Source organism: Ursus arctos, unplaced genomic scaffold, assembly GCF_023065955.2.
Source record: "Ursus arctos isolate Adak ecotype North America unplaced genomic scaffold, UrsArc2.0 scaffold_5, whole genome shotgun sequence".
NCBI classification, from domain to species: Eukaryota; Metazoa; Chordata; class Mammalia; order Carnivora; family Ursidae; genus Ursus; species Ursus arctos.
This window is the reverse complement of record NW_026623067.1, coordinates 28,567,340-28,585,336: the sequence shown is the minus strand read 5'-3', so window position 1 is coordinate 28,585,336 and position 17,997 is coordinate 28,567,340. Positions and strand designations below refer to the sequence as shown.

At 35.9% G+C, this 17,997-nt stretch overlaps 1 protein-coding gene across 2 annotated transcripts in view; it reads right to left on the bottom strand.

The window, feature by feature from the left end:
• ADAMTS19 (ADAM metallopeptidase with thrombospondin type 1 motif 19) overlaps nucleotides 1-17,997 on the bottom strand; it is a 224,024-nt gene that overhangs the window by 161,260 nt on the left and 44,767 nt on the right. The window contains exons 4-6 of one of the 2 annotated variants that reach the window (XM_044387367.3): nucleotides 11,940-12,112; nucleotides 10,176-10,259; nucleotides 9,344-9,501 (exon numbers count right to left, since the gene is read on the bottom strand). In XM_044387367.3, the coding sequence (XP_044243302.1) occupies nucleotides 9,344-9,501; nucleotides 10,176-10,259; nucleotides 11,940-12,112 (415 nt within the window). The remainder of the gene's footprint in view (nucleotides 1-9,343; nucleotides 9,502-10,175; nucleotides 10,260-11,939; nucleotides 12,113-17,997) is intronic. The other variant, XM_057307094.1, reaches the window with a different exon arrangement.

Sequence of the window (17,997 nt, the reverse complement as noted above, 5' to 3'; positions counted from 1 at the left end):
CTAGAGTTAAGGAGAGAAGGGTAGAGTTCAAAAAAGAAGATGAAACATAACCTTAAATAATATATTTTCAACACAAGGCACAAAATGAACTTAATATAAACTTAATACACTTAAAACATACTCAGTATTCAGGAATATGTTTACCATTCTGCAGTTATAAAAAACAAAAATAATACAAGTTTGGTGGTTTATCACATGAATTTCTTCACGAAGAATTATCTGAACTTTTATTATTCCTGTGGGTCTCTCAGCTAAGAACACTTCTCTGATATTTCACTGGGATTCAGGGAAGGCAGAAACTGAGACCCTCTTGCAGGTTATGCTTTCTTCTTCCTTTTCTCACTTAACACCACCCTGAAATATTTGGCTTTGGTTTGTTTTAGCAGTCATGCCTACTTCTGCCTCTGCTTTTATATTGCATATCAGAGATATCTTTGGTCTAGAGAGACCTCTCATCTGACTGCAAGGGAGTTGGTCATACCCAAAATGCAATGCACACAATGCAGCGTTACAATGTGCTATCTCCTGTTAACTGTGTATTTCCAAACAACAGAAACAGCACAGCATGTTTCCACTAATTTAAATTTTTAAATGTTTTTTCTCAAGTAAGCTATTATTTTTTGTTCTGATAAAACTGAAAAAAATAGTTAATCCATTCTGGATACTTGAAAGTTGGCTGTTATCGCTTGATACGTTCATCTTCACTGTACAAAACATCTTTTCTTTTGTATATAGAAGATGTAATCTTATCAATATTACTTGCATATGCCTTAAAAATCTACTGTTCCAACTGAATAGATGCTTTAAACTACATTAATTTTTGTTAGTGATTAAAAAGTAAATAGCAAAGAAAAAGAATTTTCACGAACTAAACGGAATGTCCATCAGCATTGAGTGTCTTTCAGAAAAAAAAAAAATCTTTCAGAAAATATATGCCCAAATTAGAAAGACAACTCTAAATAAATGAGGGAAGACACACTGAAACTTTCCCATTAATCACCTAAAATACCATACCCCAAACTTCTCAGTTAAACTAGTGAACAGCATCCTTTTCAAATATTCAAGACACAAAACAAAAACTTTATACATCTGAACAAAACATTCATTGGAACACTTGTTCCCGGGATTATAATTGAAAGTTTTAAAATCCAAGTGATTGTTTGACAGCCACTGAGGAAGACCCTAACTATCCCTTAAGCGCCAGCATCTTTCCACTGAACAACCACCTTCAAATATATAATATTTCACCAGCTTCTAATCACAGAATTTGCCTCCCCACCCTACCCTGACCCAAACCCACTTTTTTCAGAGCATCTAAAGTGAATAATACAGTAGGAAAATATGAATGGCCCCGAATCATCCAAACGTAGTGGTTAATATTTCTAGTGTTTCTGTTCTCACTGTCTTTCTTGATGTCTAGTTTCTCAATTCTTCCTGATTCTAAGTACTACATAGAATTTTCTCAACTATCAAAAAATTCCAGAGAAACACCTCTCTTGGTGGTCAACTTGGGCAAAGTTGGTCCCCGTGGCTCAAAACCAACAATGATTGATGTAGGAAAATACATCCCTGTGGGGGTGAACATATTCAGAACCCGAGTATAATTACTGATAAAGAAGAATGGGAAAGGTTCGCTGACTTTTTTGTTACAAGTAAATGGCCAGATATATTTAGACGTTTTCTATACCAGAAGATACAAAAATCAAATTTATCACAGGGATACCATGCCTGGTTATATATGTTGTGCACTGCTTAATTCTGGGGATACCTTTACATACACAGCAATGTAAAAAGTTCCCTATCCTGTGGTGTAGTGTACAACCCACACAAGTGGATGTGATTGGATTCATTAAGTGCCTCTTATATGCCAAGTGGTGGATACAAGGAAAGAATAAAAAGATAAGTGAGAAAGCCTTCTACTCTCAAGACAAAGAAGAGGGTGACACACAGTCATTTTTGAAATGTGATAAGGGCCCCACAATCAGTGAGTTAGAGGCCTGGGGAATTGTATTAAATAATGAATAGTTCTATTTTGCAATTCCCTTTGCCAGCAAACAAATGGAGAGAGAAACGCCCACAACAGATGATACTGAATAATATGGTAATGCAGAAAATTAAAGAATCACATAAAAATCAAAATCTTCACCGTAGGGCCAAGAATCCCGGAGTGCAAAGTATATTCAGATGTAGACGGAAAGGGATTTTTTTTTTCTTTTTCTAAACATGCATCATATCATAATGCATGAGGCTGCAACATAACTATTTGATTTACATAATGTGAAACAAGGGACTTCATCTGTAACTAAACAACATGATAAAACTATGACAAATGCACTGCTTATTTTCAAGGGTACTTAAAGTCTGTTGCACAGCCAATTTATACTCAGCAAACAAAGGAATAAAGCAAATTATTTCAACAACAGCAAAAAAGATGCAAGGTCTTTTCTCCAAAAGCACTAGAAGTACCCCTCAGTACTACTCAAGAATAAACTGTGAGCAACATTTAAAAAACTCCAATCAGATTATAATTCTTAATCTTCAATTCTTCCATTGTCAGCCTCTTTCAAGATGGCCCAAATAACGTATTCTTAGCTTCCTAATAACATTTGCGGGGGGCGGGGGGGCAGGGATGGAGTATAGTGATTCGGTTGCTGCCTAGACCTGTGATCAGGCAGACTGAAATTCTCTCATCCTTGGCTCAAGTTGGCTCAGTGTGCCTGAAGACTGCATCACAGAGTTTCATAATGAGTTTATGGAAATGATACTGTTAGAATCTGGCAACTGGGAAGGCCAATAAATTCTGTTCGTGTTCTGATTTATATTGAAAAAAAATGAAATGTAGCCTTTAATATCCAAGAATGAAGATGCATCTGGGAATAAGTCTCACTGTGCAGTTTTATAGTGCCCTGGGATATACCTATAAATGATTCATTCAGAAATTATTCTATGGGTTGTATCAAATTAATATATTTCTACCATTTGGATAGCTTATTAAATTTTCTATCTTACTTGCCAATGGCATTAGTTTAAAACTAACTTTCAGAAGGACTGCACATAAACCGAAAACATTTCAGTAAATATGAGAAGCAAAGCTATCATTAACAAAATTAAACTCTAAATTTAACAGCATTTTCAAGAGAAACTTATGTCTTCTCCACGATTTCAAGGAGAAACGTGATAATTACACTAAGAAATCATAGAGTTGACAGCTGGGAGGACATGTTTTTTGTTTTTGTTACTATGAGCCCATAAGCACTGGGTCAGCTTTAAAATATTTACTTCATTGTATCACACAGAACAATTTAATAAATATAGTACAGAAGATAGCTTTGGATTTATGAAAACATTATTTATTTTACTTGAAACCAAAACTAACAGCTATCTAAAATTCCTTCCTACTAATATGCTCACATAAGATACAACACTTAATAATTATCTAAGATAAGAATATACTAGAAACCTGAGGTTAGCTTGTCACATGTGAATGAGACCATGGAATCCATGAAGATTTAAATTTTTATGTTATCTTTCACAACTTCCTTACAAAGCTATAGATCTTATCATCTTTATGTTTACACTAACTGAAAAAGGATTCTTCTACCTCAATTGCTCAAACCTTTCATTTAGACTTTACTGATCAAATGGTGCTAAGCCACTTAGAATAGACATAACGCATTCCCTCTGGTGGGCTGATTTTCATTATTATGGTACTGATATGGAGTGATATGGAGAAACAGGGATCCTTCAAATAAGCCCGATTCCCGGGGGAGGGGGAAGTAAAGGGAGAATTACTAGTCAGTAACTATCAATATTTAATGTATCTATACTTAGACAGTTTTTTTTCCTATTTTCAACCAAAATTTTTTCTATTTTCTATTTTATTTCTATTTATTCTTATTGTGATCCAAAAATCAAAAGCAATCTATTAGGTCCTATTCTAAGTCCTGGCTATCAGAGTACAAAAAATTGAAGTCAAGATTTCTACTAAAGGATTGAAGAGCTGTACGAAGAGTTTTTTTCCCCGTGAAACATGAAATGACAACAAAACCATAGCAAACTTTACCCCCAAAAAGGTTTTTGCATTGGGTTTTGAACAGAAATCCTGTTTGGACAATGAAACTTTGATTTTCTATCCATAACTAAAAGATATCTTAGAAATAACCATGTCAAAATGCACTAACCACAAATGGGTTTTATATACTTGTCACCTGATGAGATCTGTCTTCCTTCTCATGGTTGTTAGGTGTTCAAAATAATGCTTCTGAGACTAAAGAGGATGATATTCATAATTTGATTACTAATTCATATTTTTTCTCATTAAAATGCAATTTCTTATAGAAATTTGAGAACTACAAGAATTAGTCCATTTTTTAAAGAGATTATTTATTTATTTATTTGACAGAGAGAGAGAGCACAAGCAGGGGGAGCAGCAGAGGAAGAGAGAGAAGCAGGCTGTGCGCTAAGCACAGAGCCTGATATGGGACTTGATCCCAGGACTCTGGGATCATGACCTGAGCCAAACGCAGATGCTTAACCGACTGGGCCACCCAGGCGTCCCATCACTAGCTGGGGATACTTCTAGTTAAGATTTTAAAGTCTATTTCTCCAGTTTTATTTCCTATGTATTCATATAACTAAACACACTGTATTTAACTAAATACATGTAAAATATATATATTAGGATCATACTCTTTACATGCAAGTCTTGCCCCACCAATACTGTGACGTTAATTTCATTTCTCATTTCAAATACCATTTCTCTCTTCAAAGTCCTGAAAAAAGAATCCGTTAAGTCTGCTATTTTTTTTTCATGTTCTAAAGGTTTTAAAAGCCACACTCTTAACTAACCATTCTTACCTCCCTTGTCACTAGCTTTCCCTAGCAATGTAAGATAAGACAAAATAAAATGTTCTAGAGCATACCTACAGCAGTAACAGATGATTCTTAAATGTTTTAAGATAATGTGGGATGAAATTATAATTCTTTCTAAATTTTTTTGAGTGTAGTTAACACACAACATTACAAAATTATAATTTTATAAAAAAGGAAAGTGAATTGTAACTATGGGCTGACAAAACTATAAATATAAAAACATTTATAATAATACAACAAATAGTCTTTCTGATAGTAGGTCTTTCACATGAAGTGAGTACCTGCATACCACAGGATCTTACACAATTATTTGTTTGGAGTAAAATTATTGAACATTTGCTGTTTGGTAAGTATTATACAAGATGTCTTATATTCTTGACCTGGTACTACTATCCTCATTTTGTTGATAATGATGAGACTCAGAGAAGTCATTTAATCAGTTCAAGGTCACCAGCTAGTATTTGGACAAACACAGGTCATTTCTATTTGATCATCTTACTTACTGAGTTTTAAAGTTCTGTGTATTTGGGGCGCCTGGGTGGCACAGCGGTTAAGCGTCTGCCTTTGGCTCAGGGCGTGATCCCGGCGTTATGGGATCGAGCCCCACATCAGGCTCCTCCGCTATGAGCCTGCTTCTTCCTCTCCCACTCCCCCTGCTTGTGTTCCCTCTCTCGCTGGCTGTCTCTATCTGTGTTAAATAAATAAAATCTTTAAAAAAATAAATAAAGTTCTGTGTATTTATATATTATATGTGTGTATTCACATACATACAAATATACATTTCAGTACAAATGCTTTGCTAGACAGAGGTATTGCCACCATTTTCTCTAATCCAGGGTTTGTCTTTTCATTTTCATACCAATGTCTTTTGGACATAAGAGGGTTTAAATTTTGAAGAAGCCAAAATGATTATTTTTAAGATTTTTTTATTGGTGCTCTTCTTATATCCTATCCAAGAAATTATTATCCTCCCTTGGTCATGTAGATTTTCTCTGTTTTTCTTTTTTTTTTTAACTAAGAGTTTGACAGCTGTAGCTTTCATGTCGCTTTCTATGCTCTGTTATGAATTAACATCACACAAGGCGTAAAGCAGGGTTGAAATTCATTTTTTTTTCACACGGGTAGCCAGATGTTGTAGAGCCATTTCATTAATAGACTATCTTCCCATGACTCAATTATAGTGGTGGGTTTTTTGAGAGCCAACTAACCATACATGTATGGGTATATTTCCAGATTCTTTATTCCACTTCATTCATTTTTACCAACTTTCTGCCAAAACCCCATTGTTTTGATTACCAAATCTTTATAAGTTTTGAAATCAGATAATGTAAGCCCACCATCACCCAGTTCAATCTTCTTTTACAAAATTGTTTTCACTCTTTTATATCCTTTCTTTTTCCAAATACATGTTGGAATCAGCTTGCCAATTTCTACCAAAAAAAGCTGGCACAAACTTTCATTGAGAATATAGTGACTCTTGTCAATGTGGGGAAGATGGACATCTTGATAATATTTAGTCTTCCAATAAATAAAAACCTTTATTTAGATCTTTAATTTCTCTCAGCAGTGCTATGTAGGTATCACTTTAGTGATTTCACACATTTTTTGTTATATTATTCTTATATGTTTTATGGTTTTGGAGGTTACCATAAAGTTTTCCAACTGTTCATTTCTACTATATATAAATACAATTATTTTTATAAATTGACTTTATATTCTGTGACCTTCAAAAATCCAGTTATAACTTCTGGCAATTCTGCTGCTCTATTTCCTAAAATTTTCTTTGTACCGAGGCATATCACCTATGAAGAGAAACACTTTTTATTTTTTCTTCCCAATATTTATACCTTTCCTTTTCTTTTCCCCCCCTTACTATACTGGCTCTGATCTTCAGTATAAAACTGGATAGAAGTATAAGAGTGGACATCCTTGCCTTGCTTCCAGTCCTAATGGGAAAACATTTAGTTTTCACCGTCATGTGTGATGTTAGCTGTAGATTTTTTTTGTGTGTATGTGTGTAGATACCTTTTCATAGATTAAGAAAGCATGTTTAAGAATTCATTGAGGGGGTGCCTGGGTGGCTCAGTCAGTTAAGCAACTGGCTCTTGATTTCAGCTCAGGTCATGATCTCAGAGTCCTGAGATTGAGCCCTGCATCGAGCTCTATGCTCAGCAGGGAATCTATCTGAGGTTCTCTCTCTACTTGTCCCTCTCCCGTCCACTCTCTCTCTGTCTCTCTCGAATAAATAAATCTTTAAAAAAGTTCATTGAGAATTTTTGTTGACAGGGTGGCACTCCACTCCATACATTAGAGACACCGTTTTTATTATCTTTTGGACTCATTTTTTTTCTGATAGGAAGTCACTCATCGATCTTAACACTGTTCCCCCTGTGTAACGTATCTCTTTCTCTGGCCAATTTAAAACTTATTTTCTGTATCTTTGGTTTTCAGTCATTTAACTAAGATACACCTAGGTCTATAAGGGTTGTGGGGGTTTTTTCATCAATTTGGGAAACAATTTTGCCATTACATCCTCAAATAATTTTTCTTACCCTTTCTCATTTCCTTCTGTTGAGACTCCAATTACAATATGTTGATCAGTAAATGCAACGTCTGAACTATCTCAGGGTCAGTTTCTATTGACTACTTTTCCTTGACCATGGGTCGCATTTTCATGTTTCTTTGCTTAGCTAATTTTTATTATGTTTGAGACATTGTAGATTATAATGTTATGGAGATTCAGGATTCTGTTATCTTCCTCTGAAGAGTGCTAACTCTTGTTTTAGAAGGCAGTTCAATTACTGGCAGGTCACTCTGAAAACTTACCAAGGTTTGAGTTTATTCCTTTGTAGGGAGGAACTGTGTAAAGCTCAAGATAATTCCCAAGCTTTGGTAAACTGGTGGGACTCAACCTCCAAACTCTATCTTCCCTAAATATCTTATAGGGGCTTGGTTTCAGGCTCTGCTAGGGTAGGTCAGAGTAGACATTTCTCTGGATCAAGGTCCCCACTATGAAGGCTCAGCCTTTCTGTTTTCTCAGCTAAATATGAGGACTGATGACAAAGTATTAATAAGCTTGCTACACTCTTGTGGCCTGAATCTACTCAATTCCTAGATTCTTTTAAAAATCTAACCTCAGCAACTGTAGCACTCTGATGCTTTTGGAAAGTTTCCATCTATATATATATATTCAGACCAGCCTTGCAAAGTATTCACAAATGATCTTCTTGGTACCATTCTCTGCACAGGATCCTAATCTTTGATACCTTCAACAGGACCACTGTTCTTCACCTAGATTCCAGTTTTCTGTACCAAAAAATTGTCCCCAGGCAAAAAGCTGGGTTGACTGTGGAGTTCACTTAATAAATGTTCCTTCTTTCAGAGACGCAATATTGCACTGCTCATGCTCTAATTGAAAGCAATAGCAGGTCCACCTACATAGCTGGAATGGAAGTCCAATTGTGTTCTAACAATAGATTTTTTCACCTTATGAATTATTTATAAGTAGAATAGCTTTTACATAATTCAGCAACAAGAAGCTATCATGAATTTAATAGACCCATTACAGAAAATCATGGTTAGATGTTACTGTGTATTCTGTGATGTAAAATGTCAATACCTTTGATACTAAAATTAAATTGCCAGAGAATAATGAATTACTTTTAATTTTTAATAGTTCTAAGCAAGAAATTTATGATTACTAATATTGAGTGCTCATATGGAGTATACTATTGCTCATTATTTCACCTTTTTATATTTACCCTTAATGCTGCATTACAAATGTGTGTTAGTAGTATAGACATTCACAAAGCAGCCAAAAACTAATTAGCTAGAGATTTAATTGAAACTTTTTTCTCAGATTGTATCAGAAAGTTTATCAATTGCTGAGTTTGACATATTGAGTGCTTTATCCGTATGGTGATGACTGAAAAAACCCAGTGTAGGTTCATCATTTTGAAGTTCCACCAAAATTTGCTTATCATCTTCAATGGCTATTTCTTCATATTGAAAATTGAGGGTAAATTTTTTTTTAATTTTAATTATTTATTTGAGAGAGAGAAACAGAGAGAGTGACAGCACAGGAGGGGAGGGGAGGGAGAAGCAGGACCCCCACTGGGCAGGGAGCCTAATGTGGGGCTAAATCCCAGGACCCTGGGACCATGACCTGAGCCCCTGGGATCATGACCTGAGCCAAAGGCAGATGCTTAACCGACTGAGCTACCTAGGCACCCTAAGGGTAAACGTTTTTTTTTTTTTAATTAACTAGCCAAAAGTTTCGTTAATATGCCATCCAAAATGTGCCTGCTCAGAAATCAGTTATTATAAATTGAGGGAAATGACAAAAACCATTATGCCAAAAGTTTTTTGGAACACAAAACCTGGAATAAAAGCATTCTCTGAAAAAATTAATCCGATTAACAGCACAGCCATTGAATTAGGAATGTTATTTAATTGGCTCTGGAAAATTTACCTTGTTATAAGTATAGCTGCATCCACTGAAGTCATGTCCTCTCCCCAGCTTGTTGACATCTCTAAATGTATATCATTCTTTTTGCCAAATTCTTCATGCTGCCACTTACAAAAACTCTCTAGCATTTTCTCTCCATGGTGCCCAATATATAGATCTGCCTGCAAAATAAGATATTTCACTTTAAGGCAAATTATTCTCAGATATACAAAAAACTAAAAACTGAGAAGACATCATGAATTACTAAAGCAGACTGCTGACCAGAACAACATTAATTAGAACCTGGAAGACATTCAGAATTAATTTAGCCTGAGCTAAAAATCTTGAAACTTTGTGAGGGTACAATAACTACAAAATCTGTTCCATGCCATATGAAAAAGAAGAGAGGTGTATTAAGAATGCGGAACTTCGAGACTTAAATAACTTAATTATTTCTATAATTTAAGAACAAATGTTTTCCAAAGTTCTAGTTAAGCAGCATACTAAACAGAATATTCTGTTTAAAATTAATAACAGATAAGAAAAGGTTTCAAAAGCACATGTTTAAATAAGAAAATAAAACTGTCATTAAAAATCACTTTTAAAAATTACATCTTGGAAAGCTAAGGTTTGTTGTCAGGAACCTTGGAAACTAAGAACATTCCATTTTTAGAATAAAACTGAGGTATTAACCAAATCTAAAGGCCAGTTTCATGTATAGTTTAAGTGACTTTGTGGATATTTCTGGATTTTGAAGTCAATAAAAAGCACACTCCTCACATTCATTTTTACTTAAAAGTACCTGAACACAACTTCTCACCCACTTAATTGAACAAAAAACTCAAGACTTTCTTACTGGAGTTTCATGGAGCAGAATAAGCTTTATCACACGAAGATTGACCTGCACACCAAGACTCTTGTGTTGGAAAAGGTTAAAAACCTAAAAACAAATAAAAATAAAAATCCTAAAATAAAACTGAAAATCATACTTATTTTTCTTAAAGCCCAGACATGGGAGAAGTCTCAATTTAGTTTATATATATATATATATTTATATATATATATATAAATATATATATATATATATATATAAACACATTTAAATAATTTAAAAATTAGCTTAATAAGCAAGAATAACTTAGGCAATTCGTTTTAAATACCAAGAGGTTTAGACCAAGCCTTCTAAGATACTCATCGCAGCCTTGACTGTCTAGGCATTTCAGCGGGATACAGAGGGAAGGCTGGCCTTTCACAATACTAAAGACAAGCATTGTAGTAACTAAACCCTAGAATTTTTCTCAAGACCACAAAATGCCAGTGTCTTCCTTTCTTCTGAGAAACAGTCCTGAAAACTGAGCCTGCTTTATGCTACTTCCCGATTCATTCCTTGGAGTATTTTTTTTTTCTCTCCCCAAGCTAGCTGCCAAAAAAGAAAAGGGTTTTCAAAGCTCTTCTCTCCAATGCTACCCAGGAAGACAACCTTGCCGGCGACTGTTGATTAATGGTATTAGATCCTCATTATAACTGTTTTTTTCCAAAGCATGGCATGTGTAGCAATGCTGGAAAGCAAGGTGAATTTTTATGTGGTACCTTGATTTTTTGTAAAATTTAGTATTTATTTAATTTGCAACAGAATGTAAAACCAAACCCCTACCTTCAGATCTAGAACTACTTAGAAGAAACTGAAGTTGGTAGGCTATGTTAGTCTACCCGGTAACAGAATGCTGGCGGAGTGCTCTGGAGGTAGCTGAACATAGAAATGACGGAAGTGTGGGAAAATCTGTTCACTGCTCAACAAAGCCAAATAGTAAAAATGAGCAAAAACAGTAAAAATGGAATTTTGTGAAACAGCATATATTTACCCTTGAATCAGGGGCTCCTACCCTGCCTTATATGGAAACTGGAATCATAAATGGACATTTGCCTTTGGCTTTTATTTATGTTCATTCTCCCCTAAGAACCACTCTTCACTCCAACCTTCTAATTCTGCCTTGCAAAGGTTTAAGCAGCAGGGTATGCAATTAAGTCAAAGGATTCATTTGGTGGTAAACATCTGTAATATGGTAGGTACAAACTCGATTTTTGCAGTCCACAAATTGCTAACTGAACTTAGCTACGTGTGACCCAGCTGCTTAAAAACTGAGCTATCTGCTATGAAGTCTTACTCATAAACTAGTATTAGAGCTGACATCAAATCTTACATACCTACGTAAGAGCTCAGTGGATTACCAGCCTCCCCTTTTGTGCCACCTCCTAATGTATAATAACTTTGGGTGGGGCCACGCATACAAAAAAGTATAACATTTCTAATTTCAGCAAATGGCCTTTTATAAGAGAATGAAAAGAAGGGCATACAAAAAAGAGAGAAAAGACTAACAGAGAGCTTTGCCACATCAAAATCGACAATCAGGATGGTTTCTTTTACTAGAAGATGTGAATTATTATTTTGATATCTTTTGAGATGGAGCAATTTGGCATACCCAAAGCATTTTTTTTTACTGACGTCAATAAAAGAAAGGAATAGTAATGAGTTAATTTTTAAAGAATGTCATTATACTCACACATTTCTTCCTTAGAGTTTTCTTGAAAAAATTCCAAGCGCACTTTAAAGTTTGCCTACCATATTTAAGATGGTTAGAATGAATCTCCTGGCTGCATCTGCTCCATGATAGGAAACCATTGCTGGGTCTGCAACCACTACAGTCTCTATGTTGTATTCTTGAGGTAATTTGTATGAATATCGTTTCCCTCTTCCACTTTCTGTTATTTTTTTAGATCTAGGTCTTCCTTTATCTGCAACAGAGAAATGGATTTTCCAATGTGACTCCATATTGGCAAAGTGAATAAAACATTTCTATTTCTTCAATAATTTAAAAAAGTGTTTACTTAATATTAAAATATGCTGATGGTGATATAATGGTGAGCAAAAAACAAGTAAGTTCCCTGCACACATGGAATATAAAAGGGCATCTGGCTTCGGAGCATGACTTTGGAATCAAACAGACCAGACTTCTACCATTTATTAGCTCTGCCACTTGGGAAACTAACATCACTCAGTTAGCCTTGGTTTCCTCATCTATAAAGTAAATACAGCAACATCTACCTTCTAGTGTTGTTGATGTCTTATAATAAGATTGCATTACTCAAATTTCTAGCAGAGAGTAAATAAAATAACCCAATTAAAAAAATCACAATTTTCTTCTTGAAACCAGTGACAAAATAAAGGTCTACTTGCAGAAATTGCTTTAAGTGATTGCCTCACACATCCTCAATTCAGGCAGAGGCCCTTAATTACTAAAACATTATGCATGGGTTACAAAAGACTTGGTTCTGCCTTCCATCAGGATCCCACAGTAGAAGTTCCTTAGGGAAATAAAGATTCTTCAAATAGAGCCAACTAAAAGCAGCAACCACAAATAAACATATTTATACATTTAAGTACATAAAATGTAAAATTTGTTTATTAAAACATGCCACTATCAGAATGAAAAGCATGCCACCAAGTGGGAGAAGATAGTTACAATACTTTTCCATAATAAATTAAAAGCTATTCTAAATCAGTAACAGATAACCCAACTGAAAAATTGGCAAAAGACTTGAACAGCCATTTCTCACACACAAAAAAAGACATCCAAATGGCTAATTAGCATATGAGAAGGTGCTCGGTCTCATTAGTCTTCAGGGAAATGCAAATTAAAACCACAATTAATTAAATTACCTAAAATCCCCAGAATGGCTAAAATAAAGAGATGATTATATTAAGTGTTGACAAGAATGTGGGGACAAATGGAAGTCCTATACATATACAAGCTGGGAGTTTAAATTAGGATAAACACATTGGAAAGCTGGCTGGCAGTAACCACTAAAGTTAAACACTTATATATCCAATGATCAATGATCTAAAACATATACTCATCAGAAATGCATGCAAATCACATCTACAAATTATTCACAGTAGTACTATTCTTAATAGTTCAAATAACCATCAATAGTATAACGGATGAAAAAATTTGGGCCTATTCATACAATGGAATGTTCCAGAGCAAGGAAAATGAACCAATAACTGCAATGTACAAAAACATGGATGATCTTCCCAAATATAATGCTGAGCAAAAAAGCCAATTACAGAAGAGTCGGTGGCATATGCTTCCAATTATAGAAACAAAAACGAGGAAGACGTGATGTTAGACGGCAGGATAGTAAATATCTTGGGGGAAGAGATATTGGTGCTTAGGAGTGGACATAAGGGGGACATCTGTGGTGCTGATATTTTCTGTATCGTGATCTGAGTGTTAACGACATGGGGAAATTTTGGGAAATTTTCATTCTCATTTCGGGAAAATTTAGCAGTTGGACACATCATTTGTGAACTTTCTGTATGCATGTGGTACTTCAATAATGAATTTATTATTTAAACAGCTTTACTGAGATATAATGTACATGACAACACGTGGAGCCATTGAAGTGTACACCTTTAGTCTTAATAAATGTCTACACTTGGGCAACCATCTCCACAATGCATTGTTTTTTTGTTTGTTTTAATTTTTTTTTTTTTGATGTAAAGTTCGATGATTCATTAGTTGCGTGTAACACCCAGTGCACCATGCAATACGTGCCGTCCTTACTACCCATCACCAACCTATCCCATTCCCCCACCCTCCTCCCCTCTGAAGCCCTAAGTTTGTTTCTCAGAGTCCATTGTTAAATCATTGATTGCCTGTTCTGCTCCTTGCCATTTACCAAAATTCTGTTGATGTCCCTAAACTGCTCAACCTCTTTTCCCAAACTTGTACTTGGGAGCCGACATCTTTACCATATTCTTTACTATACTTTTAACAGAATCCCTAGAAGTAAACATGGGTGTTTAGTAGAGTCCCATGGAGATAAACATGTATGTTCAACTGGTCATGTTTTCCTGGGTGTCTCTAACTCTGTTTTGAATCTCAAAGTATGTATTCTCACAGTTCTAGTCCATCATGGTGGCTTTCCCTGAGTCCTGTTGCAGGTACTGTGGCCTTGGTCTGTCGATTCAATTCAAGGCTATTCCATTCTACTTCGCAAACTATTCCACCTTTCTTGCCCTCCAACATCTTTTCATGGTGCCGGGATTAATTTATACCTTGAATTTTTGAACCAATGGTTCCCTTCTATCACTGACTTCTAAGCCCGACTGAGTTACCTCTGAGATCTAACACGAACTAGAATCCACTACCATTGCTGGAAACTCTACTGTTCTGAGATATCTTCATTATTTATACTCTCTCCTTTTCTTTCCAGCAGTGACCCAAACTAAAGTCTATTTAATGAATGAAGTTTTACCCAAATTACCAAAAAGAATTAGTTAACTAGGTTAACAAAAATGTTACTAAGACAAACACAAAGACTCCCTATTTAAAGATAATAATAAAAAAGTATTATGTCATGAAACACGACAATGCTAAAGGACAAAAACAACAGTAGCCATATGCAACAGGACCACAAGAGTTTAAAGTACACTTTATGGATCCATATTTAGTAATTAAAACCAAAGATCTTGATGAAAGACAACATAAGAAATTGGTTTTATCTGTATGTTGAGGTCGATGACAATTAGGAATGAATTTTGTAGTTTTTCTAATCATAATCCCAAACTTATCCACAGTTAGTATATTGTTACACACACTTGTAATATTTAGTAGGTGGCATTCCTACAAGTAGATGAGAAGACTTGTCTTGGTAGGGTCAACACCAAATAAACTAACTATAGGGGGAACATATATATGCAGCTCTCTTACAATCATGTGTCACTGACCTTGTCTGTGAAAATCATGCAATGGTAGGAATAGAAAGGATGAAAAGATAGGCAAAATATTAGAAAATAGATATCATCACAAGTAAAATTATTCAGACTTAGGGGAAGAAAAGGGAGGTGGTTAGAATTACTCTCCCTTGTTGCTGTTGTTATTTGTTTTGGTTTGTGCAGGGGTGGGGAGTTGTTTAGTTTTTATTTTTGAGTGACTAGGTAGATAGATGGTAGAAGGTATCAGCAGGGGAGTCTGGGAAGGAAGATGATGGGTTCAGCTTTAGACTGATTGAGTCTAAAGTGCCTGAGAGACAGCCGAGTACCGGTGACTAAACACCTGACAGGAGAGAGGTTAAAATGGGGATTGGAACTAATCAATGTATAAGTGAGGTTGAACCCACGGATTTGGATTATATCACCTTTATATCCAAAGCACATGGCATGAGAAATAGAAAAGGAGGAAGCCCAAGGAAATGCTTACATTTAAGGGGTGTACATATGGAAGAAGATATGCCCACGGAGGAGACGGAGACGCAAGAAAAATAAGATGAGAAAACACCAAGGGGAGAGTTATAAAATGAGGGGCTTAGGAATTATAGCAAGAATGCTAAATAGACGAAGTAAGGGAGAGAAAAAAGTTTGTTTCCTTTATCACCCCAGCTATGATAGCTGTGTTAGCTCCAATCTGCCAGTGTGCTACATCCTTATTTGCAAGTTATATTTAAATAGACTACATGCAACACCCTAGAATGTTTCTTAAGAATCTCAACTAAATGGTAGACTCCGTCATACAAGGTAACCATTGTGTATGAATCATGCATACTGAAGTAATCTTTTTATCAAGCTGCTTTCTTTGATGGCTTCGTTGTCCACATCAACTCCGTTAAGCTTGTTTTTCATCTCCCAAATCTTGAGACCATTTTCTACCCATATGCATGCATGGAAACAACATACTTGATACCACACACTTCCAGTTAGTGAAGAAATTTTAAAATGTGTAGTCACCAATGCTCAGTGTGGGCTCTCCACAATACCCTACACGTGGTGACAGTAATCTCCACAACAGTTATGGATGGCATATGGAAAGAATTTCTGGTGAAGTTAGCTCTAAGAATAGAGGTGATCTCTGTCCTGCTCAAATAGATTGGTCTTCCTCAGTTCTACAAATCTCCTTCTTGCAACAGTGAGTCCTACACATATCCATTACACTTTTAGTAAAGTGTTATGTAATATATATGAATAATGTCACTTGCCTGCTTAAAACCTTTTTGCTCCCATATGAAGTCCTTACGATAGTGCACACAATCAAGTCCCTTCATCATCCTGTTCGAGACTACCTTCCCAGAGTTGTATCTCACGTCCATACTGCAGCCATTTGGCTTCAGCTCCCCCAGTCGATGCTGTCTCCTGACTTTATACTTTTGCATGCATTGCTCATTTGCCTGAAATGTTCTTCCCTGACTAACAATATGCACCAAAAATTTAACCCAAGTTTTTCACTTTCACACATAATCTCGTTTAATTCTGACAACAGCTCTGAGGTTCGGGTATCATACTCCCCATTCTGTACACTGTGGATGAAGCTTTTGAGAGAGAAAGTCAGTTTTCCAAAGTCACACAGATGGGAAGTGGTAGCATACGTCTGTGAACACAGCAGAGACTCCAGAGTCCATTATCAGAATCCACACACTCTGTTCCCCTTTTTCCCAAAGATGTAAGCCTATAATCAGGATAAGTTTTATTTGATCTTTGCGGCTCAGCCCCCTGATATCAGAAATGTGGTTTCTTATGTAGTGACTCTGTCAGAGTTCTTATCACGCTGCAGTATAATTACTCACTGAGCAGTTCGTCTAAAATAATACACTGGTTGCCTCTTAAGAATAAGAGCTGTGCCATTTAGCTCTACATCCCTGTCAAGTGACTGGACGTGCTTGTGTTGCAAATAAAGAAGCTGAGGTGCGAAAGTGGAGAATGGTGTAGAGGTTCCACAGAAAATTAAAAATAGATATCACACATCACCCAGCAATTACACTGCTAGGTATTTACTCAAAGAAAATGAAAACTTGGAAAGATATACCCACCCCTATGTTTACTGTAGCATTACTGACCATAGCTAGGATATGGAAGCAACCGAAGTGTCCGTGGAAAAATGAATGGATAAAGAAGATGCGATATATATCCAATGGACTACCGCTCAGCTATGAAAAAGAATGAGATCTTGCCATACATGACCACACAGGTGGACCTAGAGGTCTTTATGCTAAGATAAGTAATTCAGACAGAGAAGGACAAACACTATATGATTTCGCATATGTGGAATCTACAAAACATAACAACAAAGGAACAACCAAAAAAAAAACAAACAAACAAAAAAAAAAAAACAAAGCCAAAACCAAAAAACAACCCCACAGACAGACTCATAAATACAGAGAACGACCTGGTGGTTGCCGGAGGAAAGGGGTGTGGGGTGATGGGTGTAATAAGAGAAGGGGAGTAAGAGGTACCAACTTCTTGTTTATAAAGTAAATGAAATGTACAGCATAGGGAATATAGTCAACAATCCTGTTCTGACTTCGTAGAGTGATGGTAACTACACTTACTGCAGTGAGCGCCGAGGAGTGCACAGGGTGTCAAATCGCTCTGCGGTACGCTTGGAACTAATATAACGTTGTATGGCAACTACACTAAAGTAAAATTTTAGAGAAGTTTAAGGGATTGGCGAAGAGTCCCTAGCTGGAATGAAACCAAAGCTATGCCTTGGATCCATGGGGGGGGCCTTTCATGTGCCTTCTCTTTATTACCATTTATAGAAGAACACCACAGTGTCATCCTAAAGTATGACGTTTCCTGTTCCGGAAAAATATTCATGAAGTCAATATACAGAAACATCCTATAC